Source organism: Monomorium pharaonis, chromosome 4, assembly GCF_013373865.1.
Source record: "Monomorium pharaonis isolate MP-MQ-018 chromosome 4, ASM1337386v2, whole genome shotgun sequence".
Classification (NCBI taxonomy): domain Eukaryota; kingdom Metazoa; phylum Arthropoda; class Insecta; order Hymenoptera; family Formicidae; genus Monomorium; species Monomorium pharaonis.
This window is the reverse complement of record NC_050470.1, coordinates 3,460,983-3,487,538: the sequence shown is the minus strand read 5'-3', so window position 1 is coordinate 3,487,538 and position 26,556 is coordinate 3,460,983. Positions and strand designations below refer to the sequence as shown.

The 26,556-nt window shown below is 40.9% G+C and overlaps 1 protein-coding gene across 3 annotated transcripts in view; it reads left to right on the top strand.

The window, feature by feature from the left end:
* LOC105835220 (neuronal acetylcholine receptor subunit alpha-7) overlaps positions 1 to 26,556 on the top strand; it is a 236,248-nt gene that overhangs the window by 129,565 nt on the left and 80,127 nt on the right. For all 3 annotated transcript variants that reach the window (XM_036285954.1, XM_036285955.1, XM_036285953.1), the window contains exons 7-8: positions 10,920 to 10,995; positions 14,752 to 14,946. In XM_036285954.1, coding sequence (XP_036141847.1) covers positions 10,920 to 10,995; positions 14,752 to 14,946 — 271 coding nt within the window. The remainder of the gene's footprint in view (positions 1 to 10,919; positions 10,996 to 14,751; positions 14,947 to 26,556) is intronic.

Genomic DNA, 26,556 nt, shown 5'->3' with positions numbered 1-26,556 from the left:
CAGATTACCCTCCACGTTTCCCCACGCGAAAAAAAAGTAAAGATACTGCAGACATAGAGAGGTGTTAGGACGACCGCAAATACACAACTGACTCAAACTATACTTATACATGCTTCACACACATATACATCGACCAGTCAAAGCAGGGACCACGTGATTATGTCTGAGCTGGAAACAATTTTGCATGGAGCACATGTCCACGCCGTTCTACTATCGACTCCGCACTGATTTTCCTTCGGCGATTTCCTCCTTCACATCGTCATCCTCCCGACACTTTTTTCCGAATCCTTCTCGACTTTCCGAGTTTGAGTTTCCCTTCCATTTTTCGTCTTTTCATTTTCTTTTTATTTCGACGACAATTAAAGACGCATGTTTGTATGTAAACGCTTCATATTTATTCAATATCTCTCGAACTATCTTTTTATTTCCCACCTCTCCTACCGCTTCGATAATTTCTCGTGCATGTAACGACGATCTCTTTGCTGCGCATGACGCGTGCATATCTTGTCACGATAATTCGTAGCTAGAGGAAGGTGAGCCTGTTGTGCACTTCGCGTTGTGTATTTCGCTGCTTCGGAATTAGTTCGAATCAAAGCTGGATAGTACTCGAGTATTCAGTAGCTTGTTGGCCAGCGTTATTGAAGAATGTTGCGAGTATATCGAGAGATGATAGACAATCTTTCGAGCGTTTAATTTAGATTTTCTCAAGCGTTGAACCATTAAAAAGAAAACATTTTATTTATCTTTATAAGTATTACATTTATAAGTATTTCGAGATATTTAAATTGTTATATGCTGAATTTTCACGTAGAAGTATTGCTTCTTATAACTTTTTTAATGCGAGGATAGAGCTCAAATGTGTCTGATCACATATCGATCTGTATCACTAACTCGAAAAAATGTAACGTGGTTTTCTCAAATTATCAATATGCAGTCGAATAATGTGTGAAATGCCACCATTAAGCCACGCCTTCTGCACACTAAAACGGTCGAAGAAAAACGTTAATTGATTCAACGCTTAATTAAATGATGGCTAACACAGATTGCTTAATATAATTCTTACGTCTATTAATTAAAAAAGAAATACGAGTACGTATCTAGGAGCTTTTTAATCACAGCTTGCTTAATTTCGCGATGTTACTTGAAATGATGGCAATTACCAAAATCTATAACGCGAAGGCTGCACGATACCGTTCAAAGAATTACGCCGATCGAAAAACGATCAAAGGAGGAGAAATTAATGCCCCTCTTACTCGTGTCGATAGCGGATTACGAAAGTGCTCGCGCGTAATCCGCGACTACGCACCACTTTACGTAATCGCGCCAGCAGCAGCCAAGGATCACTTTCCTCTCGAGTCGATTTATCCGAGGCGAGAGAGAATGAGAGAGAGAGAGAGAGAGAGAGAGAGAGAGAGATGTCTCGCTTGCGTTCATTTAGCGGGACTGACGACGACGCTCCCTTTCCATGCAATTTTCCGGTCGCTTCGTCATCGCCAACGTTTCCGACCATTTCGTTTATGAACAATTTGCGAGGACTCTTCCTGACCCTTTTCCGTTTCTTTTCCTTTTTTCCCTGCTATCTCCCCTCTTCCCTCTCCCCCCTCTCTTTCTCTCTCTCTCTCTCTCTCTTTCTCTGTGACACGACTTTTCTTCAGTCTTCGGATTTTTTATTTCTCATCTTTCCCGAGCAATTCCTTCTCGGCAATCCGCCGACGCAAACATGCGCGTTTTTGGCTACTGCCCAAGTATCAAATTATTTGCAATCTGCCGATCTACCAATCCACTAGTAAGTCCTGACTGAACTTTCTACCTTGCCGTGGAGTCGATAGCTGAGTGACGTCTCCGTGCCAGCGACAGGCGAGTCCCCATTCTTGAGATTCTCCGTAGTCGCACGCGCGCTTCGATCCGACACCCACGAGAGCTAATTCTCGATCGATCCTCGTGCCAACCACCCCTGAGACGCTTCGATCCGTTGGTCTTTTTCTTAACTGACAATTCGCAATAACGCATAACACGTGTTGCCGAACATTTTCTTTCGCCTGTCCGACAACATTTGACCAATATAGCAGAATGAATTTGTATGTCAACATGATTCTGTAAATAGTTGCCGAAGTTTTGTAATTACAGTTTTGTAATTACGTGACAAGTGTTACCAGCATACTTAACTGAAAACTTTTACCGGGAGGTTTTTCATACTTCCACTAACGTATTCAATTCGACGTCAGATTTTTTTCTAAGGAATTATTTGTAAAATAAACTCGTGAACTGTGCTACCTTTCAGCAATATTTTTTCGCAGTAACAACTCGCAGTTTACAACTGTTACAAGATACCGTCGATAAACTAGCCGTAAATTTCCGTAACAATGTGAAAGGTGGAATAGAGATTGTAAAACCGACGTTAAACTGCGTTCGCCAGCGTTCATCGCGGATTGTTAATCGTAAACTCGGTTTAGCCTTAGTCTGTTTCACGGCAGATGGGCCGTTCATATAATACAAATCAATGAACCGCCGACTGGGCGGATCAAGATATGTCGCGTACATGCGAGCGCTCACACATACACGCGCAACCAATGAGAATTACGGAGGGCAAGAGAATATGGTAGGATTAATTGAATATTGACTCGAAGTTCACACCTGCGAATAACACATCCGATAGTCTGCCGATAGTCGACCAAACTTCAGCTCGATAGATAGATAGATAGATAGATAGTCAACAGAAATTACATTCTGCTGGTAATACTTTCCACAGTTCTTAATGGAAAAAATTGCAATCTTCTTCGAGTTCAGTTTATAGGACGTTTTTCTAAAGAACTTGTTGCGAGAGAAAGGATTTGTTGTTAACTCATTGCCGAAATAACGAATTTTATTGAAGGAAAAATTTCGTGCGAGAGAAAGTTAATTTCAAAGAACATATATTTTTGTCCTTAACATGGAGACAACACGCATAACACTTACTATGACAACACTATCGTTAATAATATAACTCGTGGAGAAATACGGATCGAATCGAATTGAGCGATTAATGAAAAAGTGGAAGAATGCTGTGTAGCGAAGAAAAATTGTTACGGAGAATCCAAAGGATGAGTACTCGTTGAACAAAGCTTAGGCTAAGTTGGCGTTCGCTTCGCGCATATCAGCGTGTTCTCATCTTATCTTATCGTTATCGTTATCTTAATCCGAGACGATCCCTCAAAAGGGATCGATCTCCTTAACACGGCTAATTAATTAGTCTAATGACGAGCGTTCCTATTACCAAACACACATTCTCGGGGTCTTGTAAGTGGAAATACAAATAAATCGTTAAAAAATATCTAATTTTGCTCGTCCATAATTTTTATTAAAACATGCTAATTGCGTTTTAATTACGTCGGCCAAGCTGGATGAGCTGAGCACGAAAGAGCCCTGAACCAAAATACACAAATATTCGTTTTCCCATATTCGTTTTCATAGTATTGTGCATCAGAAGAACGATATCGTAGTTACCGCAATAATTTTGCATTAATTCGAATCGCGTGTAAATAACATGCAGATTGACGTTCATTAATTATGTGAAGACCGATGAATTAAATCCACGCTTAAATTGATCGTGTGCGCAACGTTAAACTGTAAAATTAAAACCGTAACTTTCGCCGACGAGCCTCTATTTCGCGTTTTATGGGGGAAAAGAAAAGGCGGAAGAGCAGCACGCCTGCCATTTGATGAACTAGAGCCAACCGGATTTACACGCGCCTCGCAAATTACGAACTCGCGCGTGTCTAATCTTCACTAAGCGCATAACACGTCAATAAATATTCGCGCGTATGCTGATCGGCGGCTTGCGGTTTATGGTACACGTACACGTATGCACGGTGGTTGTGCCACATGACGGTTTCTTGTTGCCAGGCGACACAAGGCGCACGTTTCTCATGCCACTTGCATTCGCGAATGATAGACTGCGACAACAATCGCGCAGATTTTCACTCGCCCGCCGTTCCCCTTTCGCATCAACCCGCATTCAACTCCGCGTGAAATACGCCCCAACAAACGATCTTTCCACGGCAATTTAGTCGCTCGTCATCCCGCCAGCTCGTTCTCAAAAATTCAAAGGATAAAGGAAATTTCAGATGCGGCCCTATTCAAAGTGCAAGACGGAGGGAATTCAAATGCGCAAGTGCACTCAAAGGCTTCGCCGCGAGAAGGAAAATCGTCGCAAAATCTCACTTAAAGCAAGAGATTTCAAAGTGTCGTCGTCCCTACACCACAGAGAAATTATTCCTAATTGGACGGTGTTCCGATAGGAATCGCGAAAGTTTGCTACGGGATCGGCGTGTTCTCCGCGTGCTAATGATAATGATAATCTTCTCCCTCGCCTGCATAAGCATATATAATGAAACGTACGCCCCGGTAATACCTGTGACGATCGTGGTCGGTCGACTTGGCAAGAGCCGGACGAAAAATCAAGATACGACCGCAGGAATTCCGAAAAATTCCATTTTCCGAATCGCCTGGCGCAGGGGGTGTCGTTTTATTGTAAATTTCTAATCGCGTCGTGGCGCGCGACGCGCTGTTTTGCGGGGTAGGTAGGGTAGCGACAATAAAATTTTTCTCGCCCGGGCGAGGCTAGACGTCGGGAAATAAACGAGGTGCTCGATACCTGCCTTTCACCTGTTGCACGTGTGTTCCTGCCGCGCCGCGGTGTGCAACGACACTTCTCCCTGAAGCAGCTGCTCGATTCCTTCTTACCACCGCGGCGCGTCTCGCGTTTCCCCGCAACCTCGCTTTCATTCCTATCGCGTATCCTTACAGTCGTCGATCCGTCACTATCGCATCCTCGAGCGGCCGACCCTCGAGATTCCCCACCCCCACCCCCCCACCCCCTTCTCCTTCTCCCTCCACGCGCTATCGGAATTTATTTCTCAGTCGAGACAAGACAGACGGCCGCAATCGGCCCATTTGACTACCAGCGAAATACGTTTCCCTCGATCGCCCTCGAATTGAAATCCACGGGTTAGTAAATCAACAGGATACGAGTTGCGGACATTTGTTTTGAGCAGCTGCTATTGATCGGCGCCGCGCCGATCAGCTTCGATTTGTCTATCATTGGCAGCGAGTGGCAACGCCAAGAATCGATCGTACGTACATTTTCAACTCGGGTTAAACGATAACTTTGCGCGAGGCAGATTTTCATCATCAATTTTTTCATCGGGCACATATGCGACGTACATGTCAAAATGAAAATATTTGTGTGTGCCTGCATATAACGTAAATATATTGTACGTTGAAATGTGTTTTGATCTGAAGACAATGGGACATTCATTACGACAATCTCGCAATATATTAAAAAAAAAAGAATAAAATTACATTACACTCAATTTTGTGTGCAAATTTCCACTTGCAGCGCCAACGGGAGATACATATAGCCAACACAAAACGGGAGAACGATAACGATGAAATTTCACGTAGGCGCAATGACGGCGCTTGCCGCCAGGCAGCAGACTTTGATCTAAGGGAGACGAGAATGATCATAGGCGACTCATAGGCGCGAAGCGAACGCGTTTGTTCGGATGCGCTCTTACTTGCGTGCCCCTCGGCGCACTCGATCACGAATAATTACAGATCAAGCTGTAATGATAAATCTCCTACGTGAAATGTGCGGTGCGTGCGAGCTGGGGCACTCATGTAAGACCACGTGCCGAAACGAAAGGAAAGAAAAAAAAAAGGAAGAGAAAGAGATGTGCCGACCTCTCTCGATGAATACATTAAGCTGCGTTCTTTTTTTTATTAGCCCTTAAGTGTTACTCGACGAGAAGTTGGACATCCCAGTTGCTCGAGGGGATCGCCCGCACGCGGCTCGTCCGCGCTGCCTCGGTTGCTCTCGAGGCATCGGCGTCTCGTCCCCCCCCCCCCCCTCCCCGACAATCGATTGGCCGTAAAGTCGCGAAATCACATGCGCTCGTCGTTATCCGCAAATCGATTGCCACGGGGAGCGCACAGGTTCGACGACAAGGCGCGCCCTCGCGATCAGCGAGGACTCGTTGAAGAGCCGAGACAGCAGGAGACGCGCCGAGGCGGGCGATCTCTTCCCCTCTACTCCCCACATTTGCGTGTCGGACGAGATAAAGAATTATAGATAAAGAACCCTTTCCCCCCCAACTCCTTGAAGATATGCAGTATTCTCTCGCGGTGCAACATGCGGCGGCAGCGGTGGAGAATTCTCTTTTCCTTTCTTCGCGTTTTTTTTTTCTCTCGTTAATTTCAACTTGTTAATTTCAACTCGCGATTTCACGTGGAAAAAGAAAATATTCCAGCCGGACATACGCGCACGTGTGACATTGTAACTTTATGATGCGTGTCGCGCACTATTTCACGCGGGCGAGATATTTCATGGATCTCTCGTTCCGAAAAATAAAAAATCGGGATAGCGTGCCGAAAATGTCGCGATTTACGAATTTTACGTCGGGAAATAACGTTTCGTCTTCGCTCCTTTCGATATCGGCGCGGCCGAAAGTTGTTGTTGCCGTTATGAAATGAGAAGGGTGAAGCTTTTGTTACATATTTCAGCGAGCGTCAGGTATCGATCACGGCGGCCTACACGAGGACGAGACCCCGAACGACGCGGACGCGACGGGCCGTCGGTTGGCCCTTACCTCGTTCAATATCACGCAGAAACGACTCTCTCCCGTCCGACCGCGGGGAGCGCAAACGTGCGTACGCATAGATGCGCGCGCCCGCGGAATACGATATCGCGAATTCGGTATTTACGAGCGGAACGATCGGCCGAGATTCGGTGATCAATACCGAGCTCGTTTGCGCGTTCTCGCGCGAGTTCACTTCGGGGTCCTCCCCCGAATGAATTCGAAATGTTGGAAAACACACTCGCTCGGAAGCCTCGCTCTCGTTAAAATCGCGGCCTCGTCGTGGAATCGAAGGCTTTATCGACCGGAACTATTCAATCGCGTGCAACGAAGGTCCTTTTTCTTTTCTGTTTCCCCCCCTTTTTTTTCTCGGTTCCATTGCGTAGAAACGCCGCGCGAATATCTTCCCCCTCGTCGATGGGGGGTAACGGTGATTTTTTAGGGGCTGGATTTCGAAATACATTTGTAGGCGGCTCGTTAAAGGTCTCAAACGGGAATCAATTAAAACGACGGCTATTAAACATCCGATCCAATCGAGCCGAACAGCGAGATTCTCGACAACGACGTAACGCGGGGACACTCGATACACGTTTTCGCACGCACGCGCGGCCCCAACTCACGCGTTTTGCGGCGAAATTTACGAGCGCTGTGATCCGATGGGAATAGGTGCCGAAACACACAGGCCGTTTTCGACCTCACGATTACTCGTCGCCGTCGCTGCAGGTTGGCACTGCGCTCCCCCTTGTCGAAATGCAGTCCGAGCGCATTTCCACCAATTACTCTGCCGCATATAAACGTTGTCTCTCCCCCCCCCCCTCGTTCCCCATCCCGTCTCCCCTCGACTTATATCGACTTGCCCTCCCATATGACATATAAATTATGTATATCTGTATTTGTGTGTCAAAACTTGAAGACTTATGTCGTCTGTATGTCGTACACCCGAACTTTGTTCGATTCCATTTCGCCCTCCGTCACTCAACGAATCAACATCAACCGTTTTATTGATTGATATGTCTGTACAGCGTGTGTGTCGCATGTCATGTGTGTGTATATATATATTTGTACAGAAATTAATGCCCGTTTCGTGTCGTGGCGCGGCGGTAGCTTGCATGTTTTCTTGACGGCGCGTAGGTGATGTGTCCAACGCTCACACGCAGATTTCTCCCCCGTCCCCATGTCCTCCCCTCCCCCCCCCCTCCCTCATCAAATGTCACGTGTTCGTGTATACGTGTTCGCGCATCAGTAAAACTACAAAACGGGGATTGAAGCTGGAGTAATTTTTTGGCGAGTTCGGATTTTCGATGCCGTACACTGCGCGAAAATGATTTCCGCACTTGTATAATGTTCCACGACACAGGACGCGCCGCTTCCCCTTTACACCCGATTCGAAACATTCGAAAAATCGAACTCGCCGAAGAATTTACAGAGCTCGCAGTTCCGATCCCCGATCACAGAGGCAACATACGCGTTCGCGTATACGTCTGTACGTGTATACATGTGCAAACGCCTGAATGTGAACTCGTGTAATAAACCCGTTGTAATAAGAAGCATGGTCGATTGCGCTCATCGTTTGAATCGGCTTTAAACGTAGTCCCGAAACACGAGCGCGACTGCGCTTTGACCGTGACGATTCCCCTACCTCTGCATCGAGCTCAACCCTCTTTCGCGAAATCGCGATCTTCAGAAGCGCGCGAGTAAACTCTTGCCCGCTTGAAAAATTCTCCAAGCCGACGACCGCCAAGTGCGATATTTCGGAGAGTTCCGCGAATTAGAAATGGTCTCTCGGCTAGAGATCGAGCCTGCAATCCAATACACCTCCAAAGATAAACGGGGCGTTAATTTAATTATCGTTTACGTTGCAAAATCGAAAGCCATCGATGTTATGTCAAACTAACGTCATTTCTAACTGATTACAGATTAATGTTTGCATGCATGCATCCATTTGCAGTTGCGAATTGAAACCGATATAATTTGGACTGGTTCGTAATGAGTGGTATTACGCATCTGCACGGGGATAATCAGCACGTTTATTCAATCAGTGGAAACACTCCGCGCCGTGAACGTAAAGTACATTTGTCCCCCCCGTACGTGGGGAATCGAACTGGTCACAATTATACCGATTACGATTACATTTTACAGGTGGGATCTGTGCGGTCGATTTGCGAAAAAGTGGCTCGTTCCCGAACGTAATTACCCGAGGCTATGATTATTAGACGAGGCGCCCGATTGCACGTACAAGAACGCCAATCCTGCGGGGATCCGACCGCTTCTTAACGTCATCAGCTTGATTAAGCCTGTCGGATAAGAGGCGTTATATATGAAGATTGAATTTAATTAGTTAAGGGGCCGTGGCGTTGCGCCACGAGCCCGTGCATTTGCATCTCGAGACGTCCATTCCCGATGCATCCGCGTTGGCGCAGTAAACCACGTGCAGCCGTTCCGCGAATAAGGGTCGAACTAAGCTATGAGGCAAAATATACGTGTCGCGATGAATTATGAGGGGCCAACTTTACGAGCCCACGGTATATCCATCGTAATTTTCGCTACGAAATTTCATGATACAAGCATCTGCCGAATAACTGGCGCGGCTCCCGCGCTCGTTATTACGGTAGATAATCGAGGAAAGGATTAACTTAGACGGGAAAGAGAGAGAGAGAGAGAGAGGACGATAGCGGAGGGAGGACGAATGAATCGATTTGATTGGACAAGTCGACGGCAGACCAGACACGTAATCTTTTTGGGAAGGAGAAAATAAACGGCGACACAGCCGACGATCGAACCGCAAATGTGATTGCCACATCCTGGGAAACCCTCTTACAATTTTCTCAGCACGAGCGTGACGCAGATCTTTGCATATAAGCAGGAAAGGAAGACGTACCGCTCTTCTCGAAGAGATACGAAGTGCATCGAGAACCATTGAAGTATTATCGAGTTCGTTTTACCGTCATTGTGCTCAAGAATATTGGAAAATAACGTCTTTACGAATAATAACATCTTCTCCTCGAGGAATAACGTTTGCCGGTATCGCGAGGGAGCTTGGAACGAAAAGGCGTTTTGCGTTTACTTACTGTACACGAAAATATCCAAGTATAAAATTCGCATAAAATTATGTCCCATTCGGTTTATATGATTTACATCGATTTACCCCGACAATGCGTTTCTGTAAATGATTAAATGTTATTGAGACGCTCAAGGTAATTCTATCCGTCAGAAAAAGGCTTTTCCGGAGCCCTCGAAGACCCCAAAGACCCACGGGAACCAGCCAAACCATATCCTATTTGGCTCCAGATCAAAGAGCAACAGATACCCGGCGAGCCGTACGGGAGTTAAAAGACACTGGGAAATCTTTCCATCGGTATCTCCGGTATCGTCATCTTTATTTTCCGTCGTCCGATTCTCCGTATAGATGTAAGAGTCTGGAAGCGACAGGAATCATTTGTTCCGAGATTTCGTATAATTACTTTAATATGATTGCGGCGCGATATCCGCGTAGAAAAGTAACAAGCTGTAAAATCTTTTGGACGCAGCTCTTATTTTGAATTAAAATGTCTGTGCGGAGTAATTGAGCGCAAAACCTATACGAGCTAAAGTGCTCTTGAAACTAATGTTTCACCGTTGAGAATGTATACGGATAAAAATGGAGATTACTGACTTTACCTTTCGCAGAAAGCTCTCAGATTACATTGTAAACTCGTCAGGAAATTTGGCGAACTGTCGAAAAAATGTTTCGAGTCTTCGAACATTCTGCATCTTATAAAATATATAATAGCTCTTCGAAAGTTAAAGTCTATTAATTTCCTTCGAAGAAGTGATAACAAATATACCGTTACTTTATTAAACGTTCACGACAATACGCGATACGATTCCAAATTTCGCGAGGAACGGCCATGTGATTGCTGTGCATTCGCGGCAGAGCCGGGCAGCAGCAAGTTGTGCGAACACTCGGCCGGATACGAAGACTTGTTGACCACGCGAAAAGCAATTTTCAGCGAGGGTAAAGAGCCAGTTTTCCGCCTGTCGGCCGCATAAACGCGTTTTTCCAGGCGTGCACGGCGCGCTGCTTCACGAGAGAGAAATCACCATCTCTTCTTCGCACCGTCCCACGGCCGAGCGGATTCTCCGGTTGCACGCCTTATCACGTAACATCGGTTTGCGGATGCACTATCTCGTAGACATGTAGTAGACGTAGACGTAGACACGAGCGGAATTCGTAGCTGCATGCGCACGTTTGGCTTCGAGTTACCTAACGGAATGTCCCCATCGTGTAGATACGTGCCCGTCTTAATCAAACTTTGACCTTGGTAGCTCGATCTGGTACTCAACTCAGAGGAGGGTGGTGACTTATCCGATTTCATCATGAACGGGGAATGGTACCTCATCGGTGAGTTTCACTGAGCAAGTTTACGACTTGTCAGGCCAATCAGACTCTGCCTCTGTATTGGCACGCGTATATTTGTGTGTGTTTGTGTACATAAGGGAATTAGGATAGGTTTGCCTGGCAAAGGCTAAGAATAAAATCTCGAATCGACTCGATGCGCTCAATGAACGGATTCTACAATGATAATACAAAAGTAAAATGCTGGGTCTAATAATATAAAATATCTATATATACGTACATGCATAAAATAAATAGAAAAATAAGTAGAAATTTCTGGGAATTTTTGTTAATTCTCATGCAATATTTAAAATTGATATATCAGCAGCATTTGAAATATTAACATTTTTTTATGACACTTTGTCTCTCGTCAAAAATCACTTAATCAAACCGAACAAAATTTTAAACCAAAATTTAATCGCAACACATTGTTTCGACAGCCAAGAAGATCGCTAAAAACGTACTGTTTACCGTTATAATTAAATCATTAAACTTATCTACTAAAATTACATTCTCATGGTTAAGTTACATATTCACACATGTAAAACATTATTATGAAAACAAACATAAAGAGTACGTAAGTCAAGCTAGATATGTTATTTATAAATATTAAAACAATAGAACATAATTTATAATAACGTACGTACATGCTTTTTATGTTATTTTAAATTTAATAACTTTTCAATGTCGATTATTATTGTTATTTTAATTATATTAATAGTCTAAACTTGTAAGTAGCATTATTCCTGATATTTCATCTCTTCTTCAGATGTAATTCTCTATATTTTCGTTCTTATGTACAATAATTTTACTTTCGCTTCAACACAATATTATTTCGAGAAGAAAAATTATTAGCAAATATGGAAGAGAAAAAAGAAATTAACTGACATAATTTAAATTCTCTCTCTTGCCGTTTTACATCCAAGCTTTATCCTTGGTACTCGGCCCGCATGCACAATAGTAATGCACCTACGTTAATCCGTCGCAATTTGCGAATCTGTTTGTACAGCGTGTACATTGTGAAAGTACAGGAATGGAAATGGAATTACGAACAGAACGCGATAATATATCGCAAGGAGCTATTATGGAATTCAACGATTCTATTTTCGAGCGGTAATTAAGCGACCACATCTTTAATAGCTAAATGTAATCTTTCATCTGCGTTTCGTACGATGTGCAATCATCGTATCTATTAATTCAACACAGTTGGGTTCAATAACAACGCACCCTCGGGTCCTCAAGGATCGTTGCTTCCTAAAAGGGAGCCTTCATTTACGAGACTAATACTCGTATCTAACGACAAACCCGTTCTCCGCTTCCAACTAGCTTTGCTCGTCACGTTGAAGCACCACGTCGAGCGATAATACGAATATGCAATTCGAGTCACAACTGTCTCTTCGTGCGTCGGTTTATTTCGCTTCGTAAGTCGGTTTATATAATATTTACGAATAAATATGTGTTTATTCATCTCGACTCTCTGACAGTGTAATTACTTAAAAAAATCAAATAACCCCTTTCTTATCTTGAATTTTCTTGTCTTATATCGCTGTATGTTTATACGACGGAAACCTTTTTTCCTTTTAATTCAGTTTTCCTGCTAGAGCCATCCTTTACAGCAAATACCGGCTTTCATAAAAGAAGAGAGTGTATTACGAAAAAGGAAATCTCTATCGCCCTGATTCTTTCTAGCTTCTCGACAGGATTCTGGAACCAAAATTTCGCTGGTGATACGAAACAGCGTCATTGGCGTGTGAAGGAATGCTGATGGAAGCCTTCAAGAAACCGCAACTCCTCCCCTACCCTTCCTCTTCTCTTTTCTTCTCCTCTCCCCTGGGGGAGGGAACTTTTTTGTCATACTCGCGAATGCTGCATCGTGGTATCCCAGGGAGCTTCTCTTTTCGCGCGAAGACACGATCGATGTCGCGGCTAAATAGAAATCCAAAGATTTTATGGACCTCCCCGTGTCACAGCGCTACCGCAATGGCGTATAACTTTATGGCTGCGCCTCTTTGCGACTTAACATAGCGCGATTTTCCTCATATGCTTCCTTCCCGTCTCCTTTCTTTTTTCTACTTTCCACTTATTTTACTTATTGATCCGTGTCCTTTTACGACTACACTCCTCGAACTTGCGTATCGGAAAGTGCTATTCTCATGTACATACGACGGTTTTCTTAAAGTGGATTCGGGACTGTCGACACACGAAACTGCAAAGGGAGAGGAAATCTAGATGGTCTCGGTTTAGCATCTTTGAAAAAAATCCTGAAGATATCCGCATAATAGAGAAATTCCTTGAAAGAAGGACGCATCCCCTAAAACGAAACTGCAAGAGGGAAACATAAAAAAAAAACGAAAATATAAGAAACAACATCGTGTTTCGTAAGATTCAAAAATTTGCATTAATACATATATCTTATATTTTTGTTATAAATATTTTTGTTAATAAATTTAATAAAGCCGATAAAATAATTTTTCTCGGTGTAAAGTGAAGAAGATGAATGAAAGAGGAATTCGAATTAAATAATCAATATTTTTAAGCTTTGGGTGTTTAAGTGGCAGAGACAAAGTGTGCTCAATTGCAATACCAAAAAATAAAGCGCATGAAGACCAGCTCGATGCTTTCGACCTAGCCCGACCGACAAAACGATACATTCGACGCTCCCGTGTGTTAGTGGTAGACACACATCTCTATCGGTACATCGACGTGGCGCGCGTAATTAAGAGTGTCACCCCTAAAGTCGTGTTTGCGGAGGCACGTTAATTATCTCGAGGCGGATCCATCGAGCATGGTCCACGTGTCGAAATACAAAGAAAAAGTAACCCGAGGAACGAGCCAGCAACAAGTGAGTGTCCGATGTCGCAATGCTCGAGATCGATTTGAGAACCCGTCCGGATCGGAAGCTATTAAAAAAACCCCTCCCGTTCATGAAAAGTATCGAACGGTTACGGTCAAGGGTCGCTTTTAGCCTTTTAGTAGATTTTCACCGTCTTCGCCGAGAGAAAGAAACACGCCAAGCAGGTGCATCGTATTTAAAGTTCGCGTGGATGACAAGTTCCGCTTTATCGTCGCCATATGTCGTCGTCATTTGTTCGGCGGTGAGCTTAACTCGTCCAGTCGCAAAGGAACGGAAACAGAAATTCGCGCCTCCGCGAGATATCTTTCGGTTTCTTTATGAGAGAGTCGTGCCGTGATCTTGAGGTAGTTTAAAGCAAGACCGCGGGAAGCAACCGTAGAAAAATTGCTACGGAAAGGTCGACGTGACTCGCTCGAACGAATCTTTCGGCGCGAGGTACCTCCATGACTCGACGGCATTTACGATTCTCTCACGAGTCTTCGCGTAGCCCCGCGATAAAACAAATGGATGGATGATAGATAGACCTGGACATTATGTCCTGGGACTTTTAGTTCCCTCAAGACACACACGATACAGATATAGCAGCAAAAAGTAAAGAAGACAAAGTCAGTTATAATAAAGAGATATAGAGATACAGAGATATAGGTACTGATGAGTTGATAGGCCGACGTTTTATTATGTTCTCGGCAGAAGAACGTTATCTTATACGAAAATAAATAGGGTCAGAATATATGGCGAACACAAGGATAGAAAAAAAAAGAGGTTGAGGGACGGTCGTTCGGAATATAATCCAGGAATGCAATCGAAGGGCGAGCGATTATTCCGCCGCGTTGAGATGTCCATGTCATATTTAGTGTCCCTCGGACAAATATGTCGGCTTGTACATTGGTGCTGGCACCTTTTTTCAGGTATGCCGGGAAAGAAGAACACGATAATGTATCAATGCTGCCCGGAGCCGTACGTCGACATCACGTTCACGATACAGATACGCAGGAGGACCCTCTACTACTTTTTCAACTTGATCGTGCCCTGCGTGCTGATATCGAGCATGGCCCTACTGGGCTTCACCCTGCCGCCCGATTCCGGCGAGAAGCTCACCTTAGGTAACGTAACTCGTAGCATGCCTGCCTGCACACCAGCCAGACACACCTCTTCCTTTCTTTTCAGTTAATTCGTTGGAATTGTTACTGTTTATAGCGATATGTAATATATGCACAGTATACATTTAACTTTAAAGATTAAAGTTAATGACAAAATCACGTGTAAATTCTTTCAGGCACTAATTTTTCGCAAAGAGCTGAAAAGTAAATTACTTTCTAACGAATGAAAGATCTTTTTATTATATATTATAATGTCGAAAATTTTGAAGTTAGTTTATCAATGGCTTATTTATCACAGATTTTCATCGATAAAAATTCTTCTAGCCTAATTTTCAAGTTGTGCCTTTAATTAACGAGCGATATTTTATTATTTAACAGAGTCATCTTGTTAATATGATATATAATGATATACGCTGCGTATATTACATATCTACACGCGTATTATACGTCTTTACTTTTCTGTAAGTATACTTTCTGTTGATACTTTATACTCTCGGCGCCACTGCTAACTGTCCTACGTTTGTTTCGTTTTGACGACGAAAGGAAAGTAGTCAAGATCGACTCTACCTCGATCACGGACGACCAAACGACGTCGCGCAACGTTTTCGTCGGGCGACTCTCGTGTAACGGCGATCTTATACAGCGAGACTCCATTTCTTTTTCCTCTCACGGATCACACGCACACTTTTCCGGCTGTTTTCGCTAAATCGTTTAGCGGGGCTCTCGATGTCTCGAAAGCTTTCGTTTCCGTATATTTATCGCCGACGACGGTGCGCTTTCACTCGCGTATCGATTAGTCGAACATACCTTTGCAATTACACTTAGCCATTAATAGGAATTTTACAATCGCATTGTTATATATTACTGGAGAAATAGGAGGACTGTTGTTCTCGAATAGCTCCTTTACATCGACCTCGACTTTTGCTTTTAATGATTTGCCAATTTGAGGGATACATTCTCGTATATTTAGATAGGTAAATCATCTCCTGATCTATCTCGATCGTCGAATTGCGATAAAAAGTCTCGTCCTAGACGGTAGACTAGGAACAACAGCTTTGAAATGACTAAATATTTTGTAATCAGTCGTAATCGATATTCCTCGCTGTAACATGTATTTCTCACGTGGATGATGCCGTCTTATTACGTGTCGATACGTTTGGCGCACGTGTGTTTCTTGCGCACTAGACGCCACAGTGCGGTCGCCACGTTACCTCGTAAAATCGCAATGTCTATGGGCGCCTTCGACGTCTCACGGGCTTATACGGCCACGTTTACATTTACGAAGGGTCGTTCGAGGAAGAGTGCCGCGTGATTTGAATTTTGGATACGTCGGGCAACCAGTACATCGCGTTAGCCTGGTAAGGGCGTGCTGCATGTTACATAGCTCAACGTGTATCTCGACATGTAAACGCCGTCAGTGATGCATATTTTAGAGGCTCCGCGGAATAAGCCTCTCTCGAACGGCTCCTTTGGTCCTGCAACGATGGTAGGCTGCGTGAAATATTACGTGGGCGCTTCCCTCCGTCGAGCCCACGATGAGCGCGCGCTCCAGCTCGCGCTGACCGACCCGGGTTTATATCGACGAATTTTGACGCGCGCGTACGTCCGCGGACATCTCCATTTCAACAAAATGTCTACGTTGACGTTGAAGTGTTAAATCCGTCGGGAGTGACGAGTTATGGGCCATGGAGAGCTTGAAGAATTCATAATTCGAGATGGTCCGTCAATCGGGAGTCGAATGGTCGATCCCGATCGCATCGATAATAACCTCAGCTCCTCAATTATTCAGAGTTAACACACACGAGTGACCAGCGGCGATTGCGGCTCGCCCGTCGCTGCCTCATCTTACACCGTAACGTCGAATGAACTGCATAAAATGACATCCGCGCCCTCGTGAATATTCATGCCGCACCAGCATATCCAATCTCCGGCTCTCGATACCGCATTGGGAAAAGTCGCCGTCTCTCCTCATCCAAGTTTTTGACGTCTCTCGGGAGATAATGGAGGGAGGAACTTTTTCTCTGCGGGGTGCTTCGAGCGATTTTTCCTAAGATTGCGCGCGGGAACGGCGAACGGCGTACCGCCGGTCGCCGCCGCCGAGGCTCGAAACATTCCGATCATTTCTGTCAAACATTTTGTTTTATTCCCGTTAACTGTTCCACGTCCCGTGGAATCCTCTGTCGGCGGTCTGTTTTTTTTTTCTTCCCCCTCTCCACTCTTGTTGATTGTGCGACTCCGCTTTCGATCAGGCTTTCCAAACACGCCGGGACGGGCGTGTATAATTCCCCCGTCTTGTGTCCGAAGCAATCGACGTGCTCGATAAAATCGGTCGAAACATCAAAGCGGGATATTAGAGAACCGTATCGCCAATGTATCGACTCCGATTGCAAACTGGTTTCGCAATGTGTGGCGCGCATGTACACCTGCCTGCATATGTACTTGTACATACGTGATTGTCATAGTGACTCGCGCGGTTCGAATTGTCAATTCTCGATACGTTCTCGATACTTCCTCATTTAACGTTAATACTACCTTCGTTCCGCGGGAGCCGGCCGTTATTTTTCATGCGGTATTAGCCGGAAATATACCGCTGTAATTATGATGGATTCATTGCGAAATTCTCACGACCGTTCTCCCATCTGTCACATTTAAGAGAATTTCCGGAAGCTGTGGCAATTACCGGGCGATATCTCTGTGCAGGGGTGCCATGTTTTCCCATTTTTCCTTGGAGATCCCTCCTAATCGCTCAGAATTGTCCTTAAAAATATGTTACATAAGCATAACGTCGAGTTTTATATTTTAGCAATTTAATTGTCAAGTGCAAATGCATCGTTGCACAAAGAAATGTATTGACATGTAAAAATTCTTATTACATTACTTTCTACATTTTTCTCGGTGTAAAGGGAAGTATTGCGAATGACAATCTCACTTCGGCAAGCTGTCCCGCATAACCGTGGCCGGTTTGAGAAACGACTTTCTCGTGTTTGTCGTTCGCACGAGAATTGAATTGAAATTTCCCTATGGTGCTTCGGGAAAACGACAACCCAGAATCGAGACCGATTCGTGATGTCGCCGTCAATGTCATCACCCTCGAGGCTGTTTTCGACAAACGTTATATGGTGTTAGAGTGTCAGAGACCAACTGGACGTAACGCACTCTTTACGTCGCGCATTATTTTCGGGAGCTCTCAAAACGCAGTGTGAAAATATTTCCTCTCTCGGCGCTGTATAACTCTTATAGGCAACGCCGGGTGCCGAATCGATATTATTTCGCGTATTAATGTGGGGCTTGAGATCGAAACTTTATTGGTTATTGCATTCGGCTTCATTGTGACATCAATGCGTTTCGATTAAATTGTGCGCTAGAAATTAAATTACGAGGCAAGAGGAGAAATTCGAAACTTCCGAGTCTTCCCCCGAGATGTTCGATCTAGATGAAGATTATACAAAATGTTCCAGAACCATTAACCTTAATTAATTCTTTGACCAACTTGAAGTAGATTTTCCTTAAGTGAAATGTCGAGGCATTAATATTACTCGAACTGTAAGTGATGCAAAGTAGAATACTTCTTGGAAAAGTAGAATGTTTTTTATGTGATTTAATAATGCAATCTTAACGTCCATCTAAATTTTCCAGTAAATTATTTTTATAAAATTTTTAAAGTCTAGTTAATTATGAAGATGATCTTATATAATGAACATTTAAGAACCATTTCTAATATTACAGTCACTGATGAAGTTAAGAATAGTGTTCGCTGCACTTTTTCGTCATTCGTCTTTATTATTCATTAAATGTAAAACAAGAATGACAAGAACGATAAAAAGAGCGTTCTGAATATGGATTTTGTTTTTACATCTTAAACTGTTTTGCTCAACAGCAATGTTATATTTTCTAGATAAACGATATATAATTTTATATAATTTTATATTTTATCAACATAAATTTAAAAGTAAATAATCTTTATCTAAGATACGTTTATAATTGTAATTTATCTTATTTTTATCTGAATAAATTTAAGTTAGGTCTAAGTGTGTAACACTGAATAAGAGTCTTTTTTTTTCTACTTTTTCTACGAAACAGTTCAATACATATTTTTCGTTAGACCTGTCAATTGATTTTAATTTTAATGACCAACTATCATTAAAATTAAAATCGATTGTTTTGGAATAAACATATGTATAATCAAATACTCACTAATATCTTTTCACAAAATGCAACTTCGATATAATAAAATAAAAGAATAAATAAATGAATATATACAATCGAATGAGATGCACCAAGTCATGAGCGTCACTGTTGCGCTAGATGAAGAAACAAGTTGTTAATATGAAGAAACAAGAGCTAATTATTTATCGATGCAAGAGACAAGAAGCGAATACGACTATAGCTTGTCTACTTTTTCTTTTTTACTTTACAAACTTTTACATACATTTTTCTTGCATACCTTCTTTATCTTCTTTTTTACTTTCTCTTTTTTATCATTTTTATTCGCGTATACCTTAACGAATCTTGGACGTATTGTCAATCCTCGACGTAGCGCGACCTAGTAATCATACTAAATAAACGCCATAACGCAAGTGCTCGGCGAGCTTTCGGTGCGTGCAATTTGTGCTTGACGTTGTGTCGACTATGGCAAGTTACAGTAAAGCCTGGCATTGCAGCACGGCTGTATGCAGGGTACCTCATTATCACGTGTCATACTTCATAGGGTAGTTCCTGGATATTCCAACGACGAAATGCGTTCACGTCTATGCATATGCATTGTACGTACGCTGCTTAATCCTTAATCATTTGCAAGCACTAACAATGTCTTCTGTTTCTTTCTTGCCAATTTTAATGATAATTAGAACCAATCTATTTGCACAAAGTTCAACGCGAGCCATGTAATTCAACTGAATCAATCGATTAAATACTTTTATTATAGAAACCGGTTGCCATTCATCAAGTTTTAAAATTAAATTTTGGAGTTTCGAAACGGTTTTTACACGAATGCTCGTTCGTTGCGTTCGATACCATCAAAATTCAACGAGTTAATAATTACATGTCGGCCTTAACTTAGAGCTAAAGTTAGAGCTTCATTTTTCTCTATTTAATAATAGCCCATCAAGGTTTCACCAAGTGAAATCAAGAAATCAAGACACTCGCCACCGACTTTATCTAGGTGGATTCGATAGCACTTATTAAGAATTCTATCTACGTACTGCCGCACTCTTTCGCAAAGTTTCCCTACGCTGCGCCGGATAGATGAGAAGTCGTGAGGGAGAAAGAAGATGTGGATAACTTTTGCGCTACGCAGCCGCTGTCGTTAATCCCACGGGATTATCTTCACGTGCGCGCCGACGCAATTTCCGGTGACGATGCTATTAGAGTGAACGAATAACTTCTTCGATGCCGACTGGCACTTTCAACTTTTCGTACATTTTACCGCTATAACCACCGATTTGAGCGCTCATTTTAGGAAATTGCAAATCGTCAACGCCAATTTCTCAATATAAAACTAAATATCTTTTGGAGCAGGTTTTTATTAAAACCTAAATCTTTTTCATCTGTTATCAATTTGACAAAACGCGCAAATTTATATTTAGTAACGTTTTAATTGACTTTTAATGATATTTATCTGTCGCATATTTCTAGTGGGAAAATACGAAAGAAAAATTAGAATTGATCAAGTTTTAAAGAACTTTTTCTATGAATTATTTTAATCTTAGTGTCTCGGCTCCATTTTGCACTTCTCGATTCTCAGAAGAGCAATGTATATATGTTTCCTCAAACTTACATACCTCGCGCGCGGTTCGAGATATTCTGCGGCACTTAATGTCCCAAGAGTCTAATTCGTATACGAATGATGTATCACGAGAATTAAACGAGCACAAGAGTGTCTTCAAAATTATCATAATTGCCCATCTTTTACTGCGCGATTTGATAATACCATGCGTAAAAGCTCAAATATATTACGCGATTTAATTTTAATTTCATGAAAATAATCCGTTTGAATTTCGTGAAGGGGGCAAACACGTACTATACTCGTTCCCTTAATACGACCATTAATCCTTTTAATTTTGATGTTGTCTGTAATACAATAAACCGTTAATTCTAAGTACTTTGTACAGAATGCAGAATGTAAATGTACTTAGGATAATACAAGTATAATAGTACTTCGTGTGAAAGCTCACACATCGCGAGGGATAATATTATGCTATTCGGGAGACCAATAAAGCGTCAACGTTTACGACCCAGTTACAAAATTTTTACTTGGAAAATCTGTGGCAATTTCAACCACAGCTGTCAAGCGTCGCTTTATGAAACCGGCGAAGTAAATCCCGGTGTCGCAAAGACGGGACTTATGACGGGCGAAAACCGGCAGGGGTGCAATCTACTGATGGGTTTTGTGACGAAGCAGCCGAAACTCTTGCGGTATCTTTTCGCAGCACTCTCCTTATTTCTTCACCTCTGTCCCATTGTTTCCGCCTCGTCTTTGGATTTCCTTTTGTCTTTCGCCATTGTTGCTTCATGTCATTCATTTTCTTTGACGTTCGGTTGGGCGCGCTTTAAAACCCAAGTAAGGCATTACTGCCACTTAAGACGCAAGAACCTCGTTCTTCTCTCACCAAAAGTTCTCGCAGGTCGGATAAAATATATATATATATATATATACACTGTACAGTCAGGAAGAGCTTCGGGATAGTTTTCTTGTCTAATAGAGGAAATTTTATTACCGATTACTTGCTAATATTCAGCAGACAAGTAGTAGATCATATTATGTTCTAACATGAACTTTAAGTAAATTAAAGCCAAAGTAAAATAAGATCATAAATTTATTAACATATATTCAGATTATCTTTTAACTTTAACTTTAGAATACGACGCATATTTTTCTAACGTTACTAGATAAAAAAATCGCCCACATAATTAAGATTATTTTGTTTACACTATAAATTTTGTACTATTCTAGTTTTTTTTCTACTTTATACAGTAAATTGTTGTATTAACTAAACCGATGCTATGTTAATATGAAAAAATATAAAAAATTAAATATGTTAAACTATAAAAATGTTAATAACAAAAACTGTGTTGAACTTGAATTGGCACATGAGTAAAAATTCCCAGTAAAGTTTACTCAGGGCTGTCCAAAATAACGCTCTAAACTTAAATAATTTTTAAAATCCTCGTGCTATAAAAATTTGTAACATACTTTATGTAATAATTTATAATATACACAATATACTCTTGAACTTTCTTTTTACCAAGAAATTTTCGCCGTGTACATTCGATTTATCAAAAAGTTCCATTTCTCCTCGCCCTAAACCACATTTTCCTGCTTCTGGACATCTATCTCCTCCATCCTGTAATTAATCATTGGCGAAGTCCAGGATATCTTTCGTAGACCCGCTCTAACGTCCGACAGAACTTTCCTTCTCAAGGATCACACGAGGATTAGGGACTTCGGAACTTTCGGTGGTTCGCGTCACATTTATCTCAGGAATGTCGATACATCCCTGGAATCATTACAAATTTCCGAGTATCGATAATGATGCCCATGTGTAAACCTATGCGAATCTTTTCTCGCGAACATTCGTTGACTCCATAAAAGGGAAACTAATACGAAAATATATAAGACACATTTGTGTAATCGAATATTACCATAATGTAATCTTAAATCTGGGTGACTAACAGTCGTTGAAATTTTTGTAGCGCTTTAGGAGAATGGGAGAGTTGAACTGTTTCGTGAACTCAATTAGAAACATAAAGCGGCATCATTACGGAAATTATGCAGCTACTTCCAAGCGCTCTGAAATTGTGAGTTTTCTTGACAACAATATCGTACCAACTACACTTGATTATGGTTAAAAATGTGCGGAAACGAAATTTACATAACATCGCACCGCTATAAATTCCGAAGGGGGCGAGAGGGCACATTGCGGCCGCTTGCGAATTTCATTAACCGGATAAATGCGAGAGAAATGCGTGCGTTGCGCTGCTAACCCGGCCTCGTTGAGGGCTGTATTTGATTGAACATTATCATGACAAAGGGGGCGACGTGGGTGGCCACGTAGCTATTCTATCTCGCCCTCTTGCCAACAAACGTGACGTCTTTTATATAGACATAAGAATATAACAGAGTTAAGTGTAACAGGAGAAGAAAGAAAATTGCACACATACAATTATATATACTTCATAACATACTTAAAATTTTCAAAAATACCAATGGAGAGCAGGATGGTAAAATTCATGGTAAATAGAAATTTATACACAAACGTAAATACAAATGTGATGGAATACAGATGATATAAAATGACATAATAAATTAAAAATGAAATATACAATGAATACAGAGAAGAGTTGTGGAATATATGTCGGTCATCTAAATTGTACCTTTTGCAGCATCTTGTTAAAAGAGTTTTAATAAATTTATTTGTTGATGAAAGATTGAACATTGTTGTAATAAATATCTGAAGTATCAAGCTATAACTTTCAACGTTTATTTACGTAAAAATCGCTAAATGGAAACGTATTAAAAAATAACTTAAATTATAGTGATACGCATTCCATAAAAATATCCTCTATATATATATATAATACGAGCTAGTAAAAAATTACAAATAATCCAAAAGCAAAACTATAGTTTATTTACGAAATTGAAGAATATGGTAAGAATAAACGCCACGAGATGCCTGACATCCCCCAAAGGCATCATCTTACTCGAGAACAGGTGAACGTTTCGTGCACCGTTTCGCTAGGAATGAAATTCCATTAAGACTGGTTGCACGATTCCCGCGGCGGTTATAACACTTGTTACATACGCGAGAGACTCGGGTGGGAAATCAACTGAAATGAAGTTGTAGTGAAAAATCTGAAAAGTCAGCGTTATTTGCGACCCGTTGTGATTTAAGGCGCGACGCGATGCAAAGGATGACAAATTTCGAGAAACTATCCACGTGGCAGTTAAAAGATGTGCAATTCTAAAATAGAAAAGACAAATGTGCAATTCTAAAATAGAACAGCATTGAGGAAGAATGTAAATACTTGGAAAGTTAATGATAATTTAAATCAAATGTCATCCATATTTTTTTCGACGCATTGGAAAAATCTACGCTGACTGTTCCCCGATATTTTTCATATAAAAACAAGGAGATAAATTCAACATGTAAACATAAATTCAACCATTATAAAAAAATTGTAATACAGTGCCAGCTACAAAGCTCTAATCTATTTTAGTTTGTTATGCAAAAAATTTATTGTTGTTTTTCCAAATCAATACTTCTCCTGTAAGAAACTTGGCATGTAGCCCTGTTTCTTCAATACCTGCATAAATAATATTTTCTATACGCAAGCAAATATTATACATTCGCATAAATATATAATGACTATGATTTGGAATTGTTGATTTAATAAAATTTAGGAAACAATTCAGTCAGAATAAAATTACAGAGCATTAATTCTGTAGTAAATAAAAAATACAATTTAATATTTTAATAATTGAAACCTTTACATAAATCTATGAAATAAAACTCATCGAACTAAAATTCGATGCGTTTTCTAAATATCTTTTAATGACAGTTATATTATACAATCATACATAGATATGTATGATACAAATACATAGTGTAAAAAGAAATTTTTAAACATTGGACGTATTGAAAGTTTGCAAACAGTTTTTTCTTAACTGAATGTATGAAAATTAATCTTCTACTCTTCTACCATAATTGCTATCATCAATCTATATTTTCTGTCGACAAACTTGCACATTTCTGGGATGATGATAATCTGTCGTATGCGACGCATCAACATGAAAGCAGGTCGTACGACCAGCAGTTCTCGTCCAACACTCCCGGACATGTTTCGAAAAAGTATCGATCGCGCACGCGTTCCAATATTCCAGCGAGCGCTCGGGTCTAATAGCAAGGAACTAATTGGTCAGCCTTCCTCAAGCTCCGCGCCTTCCCCCGCTGACCGACAACCCCCGATGTTATTGGCGGTTTGCCACCCACCGCGGACGCACCTTGTCGCGGTTTACGTGCGTCGATCTCATCGAAATACGGTGCTCTCATTCGATTGTATCTCACTTAAATGTACTATTAAACGAATTAAAGCGCAAACGAAAGGTACAAAGAAGATGCTCTTGCCTTTCGGTATTATTAAAGTTCTTCGATTTATATGATCTCAAAGTGTTGACACTGTGATTGGAGATTACCGATAATTTTGCATTTTTTAATAATGGAACACAGGAGAAGGCTACAATTTTTAATTTTTTTCAAACTAATGTGTAAATTTAAATCAATGAATATTTATATAATTCAAGTTTATCTTTCTTAACTAGGTAGCCAAGTGTTTTCTAATTTATATCAATCAATGTTTTTGAACTATTCAAATATTAAACATTGAAATATTAAAACTTGAAATTTTCGTCAGAAGGTATATCATAATCATAAATTACTTCACTATAGAGCAAATTGTTACATTTACAATATCACATCTCAAACATGTGTACATAAGAGCAAGTTTATCATGAAATTAAACAAAATACTTTGTACTAAATAATTATTTTATTAGAATGCAAACCGAAATTTATAAAAGAAATATATGATACGTAAATGTTTTTCTTACATACATCGAAAACCAGTGTACATTTAAATGCAATTTACAATTTAAACGCAACATGTTATTACAACTAAATTTACATACTATAAAAGAATATATAAAAGCATTATAACATACCTCTCTCCGCTTATGTTTCAATAAAACAAACTGTTTACACAATAAAATATTTAGTTTCAACAGTAAAAATATAAAAAAACGTTACCTTTTATAGTTTATAACCGTTATATGAATACATATAATGTATATATACAAATATATTACTCTTTTTGACTAAAAAGCTAACTGTAATAACTTGCTCCAAATTTTCCCTGTTTAAAAAAATGGTTTTAATTCTTTTTATTACTTTCAACTTTTTCACCAATCAGATAATATCTGTAATAACATATATAATTTAACATGAATTGTTTATTCAACGATTGCTTATGGCTCACAATTAATAAACATTCTAATAATTGTGTCGATTGACGCGAGATTCGTTCCTGAAGCACCACGGTCGGCGAACACGTGAAATCTTTTATACTTTCTGATTTGCGAACGACAATTTAATTACAACAACAATTTATTGACTAGTAGAGTGAATCCACTATGCTATACAACGGCGTTTCATATAACTTAACTAACTATGTATACGTACATCAAGCTTAATGACTCACTGTCAAGACCCTTCGCGTTTCCAAGAGCCATCGTAATACTCCGAACTTGGAGTTAACTCGCGACATCACGGTTTGTTGGTTTCGTTCAAGGAAAATTACGTAATTTCGCACGTACTTACTGTTACTAGAGAATGGAACAAGAGTAGTTATTAACGAAAATGTAATAAAACCAAATTATCTCCGTTTAATTGTCTTTTCATATATGTAACAGTATTCTATAACAATAAAAACGAAATTTCTTTTTTGCAGATTAATATATAAAAAGGCTAATTTTTCAATAATTCTCACTTAAATTTGTAATATCTTGACATATGCAATGACGAGAATTGTCTCCAAGATTCACAAAAAATTATGTCTCTTG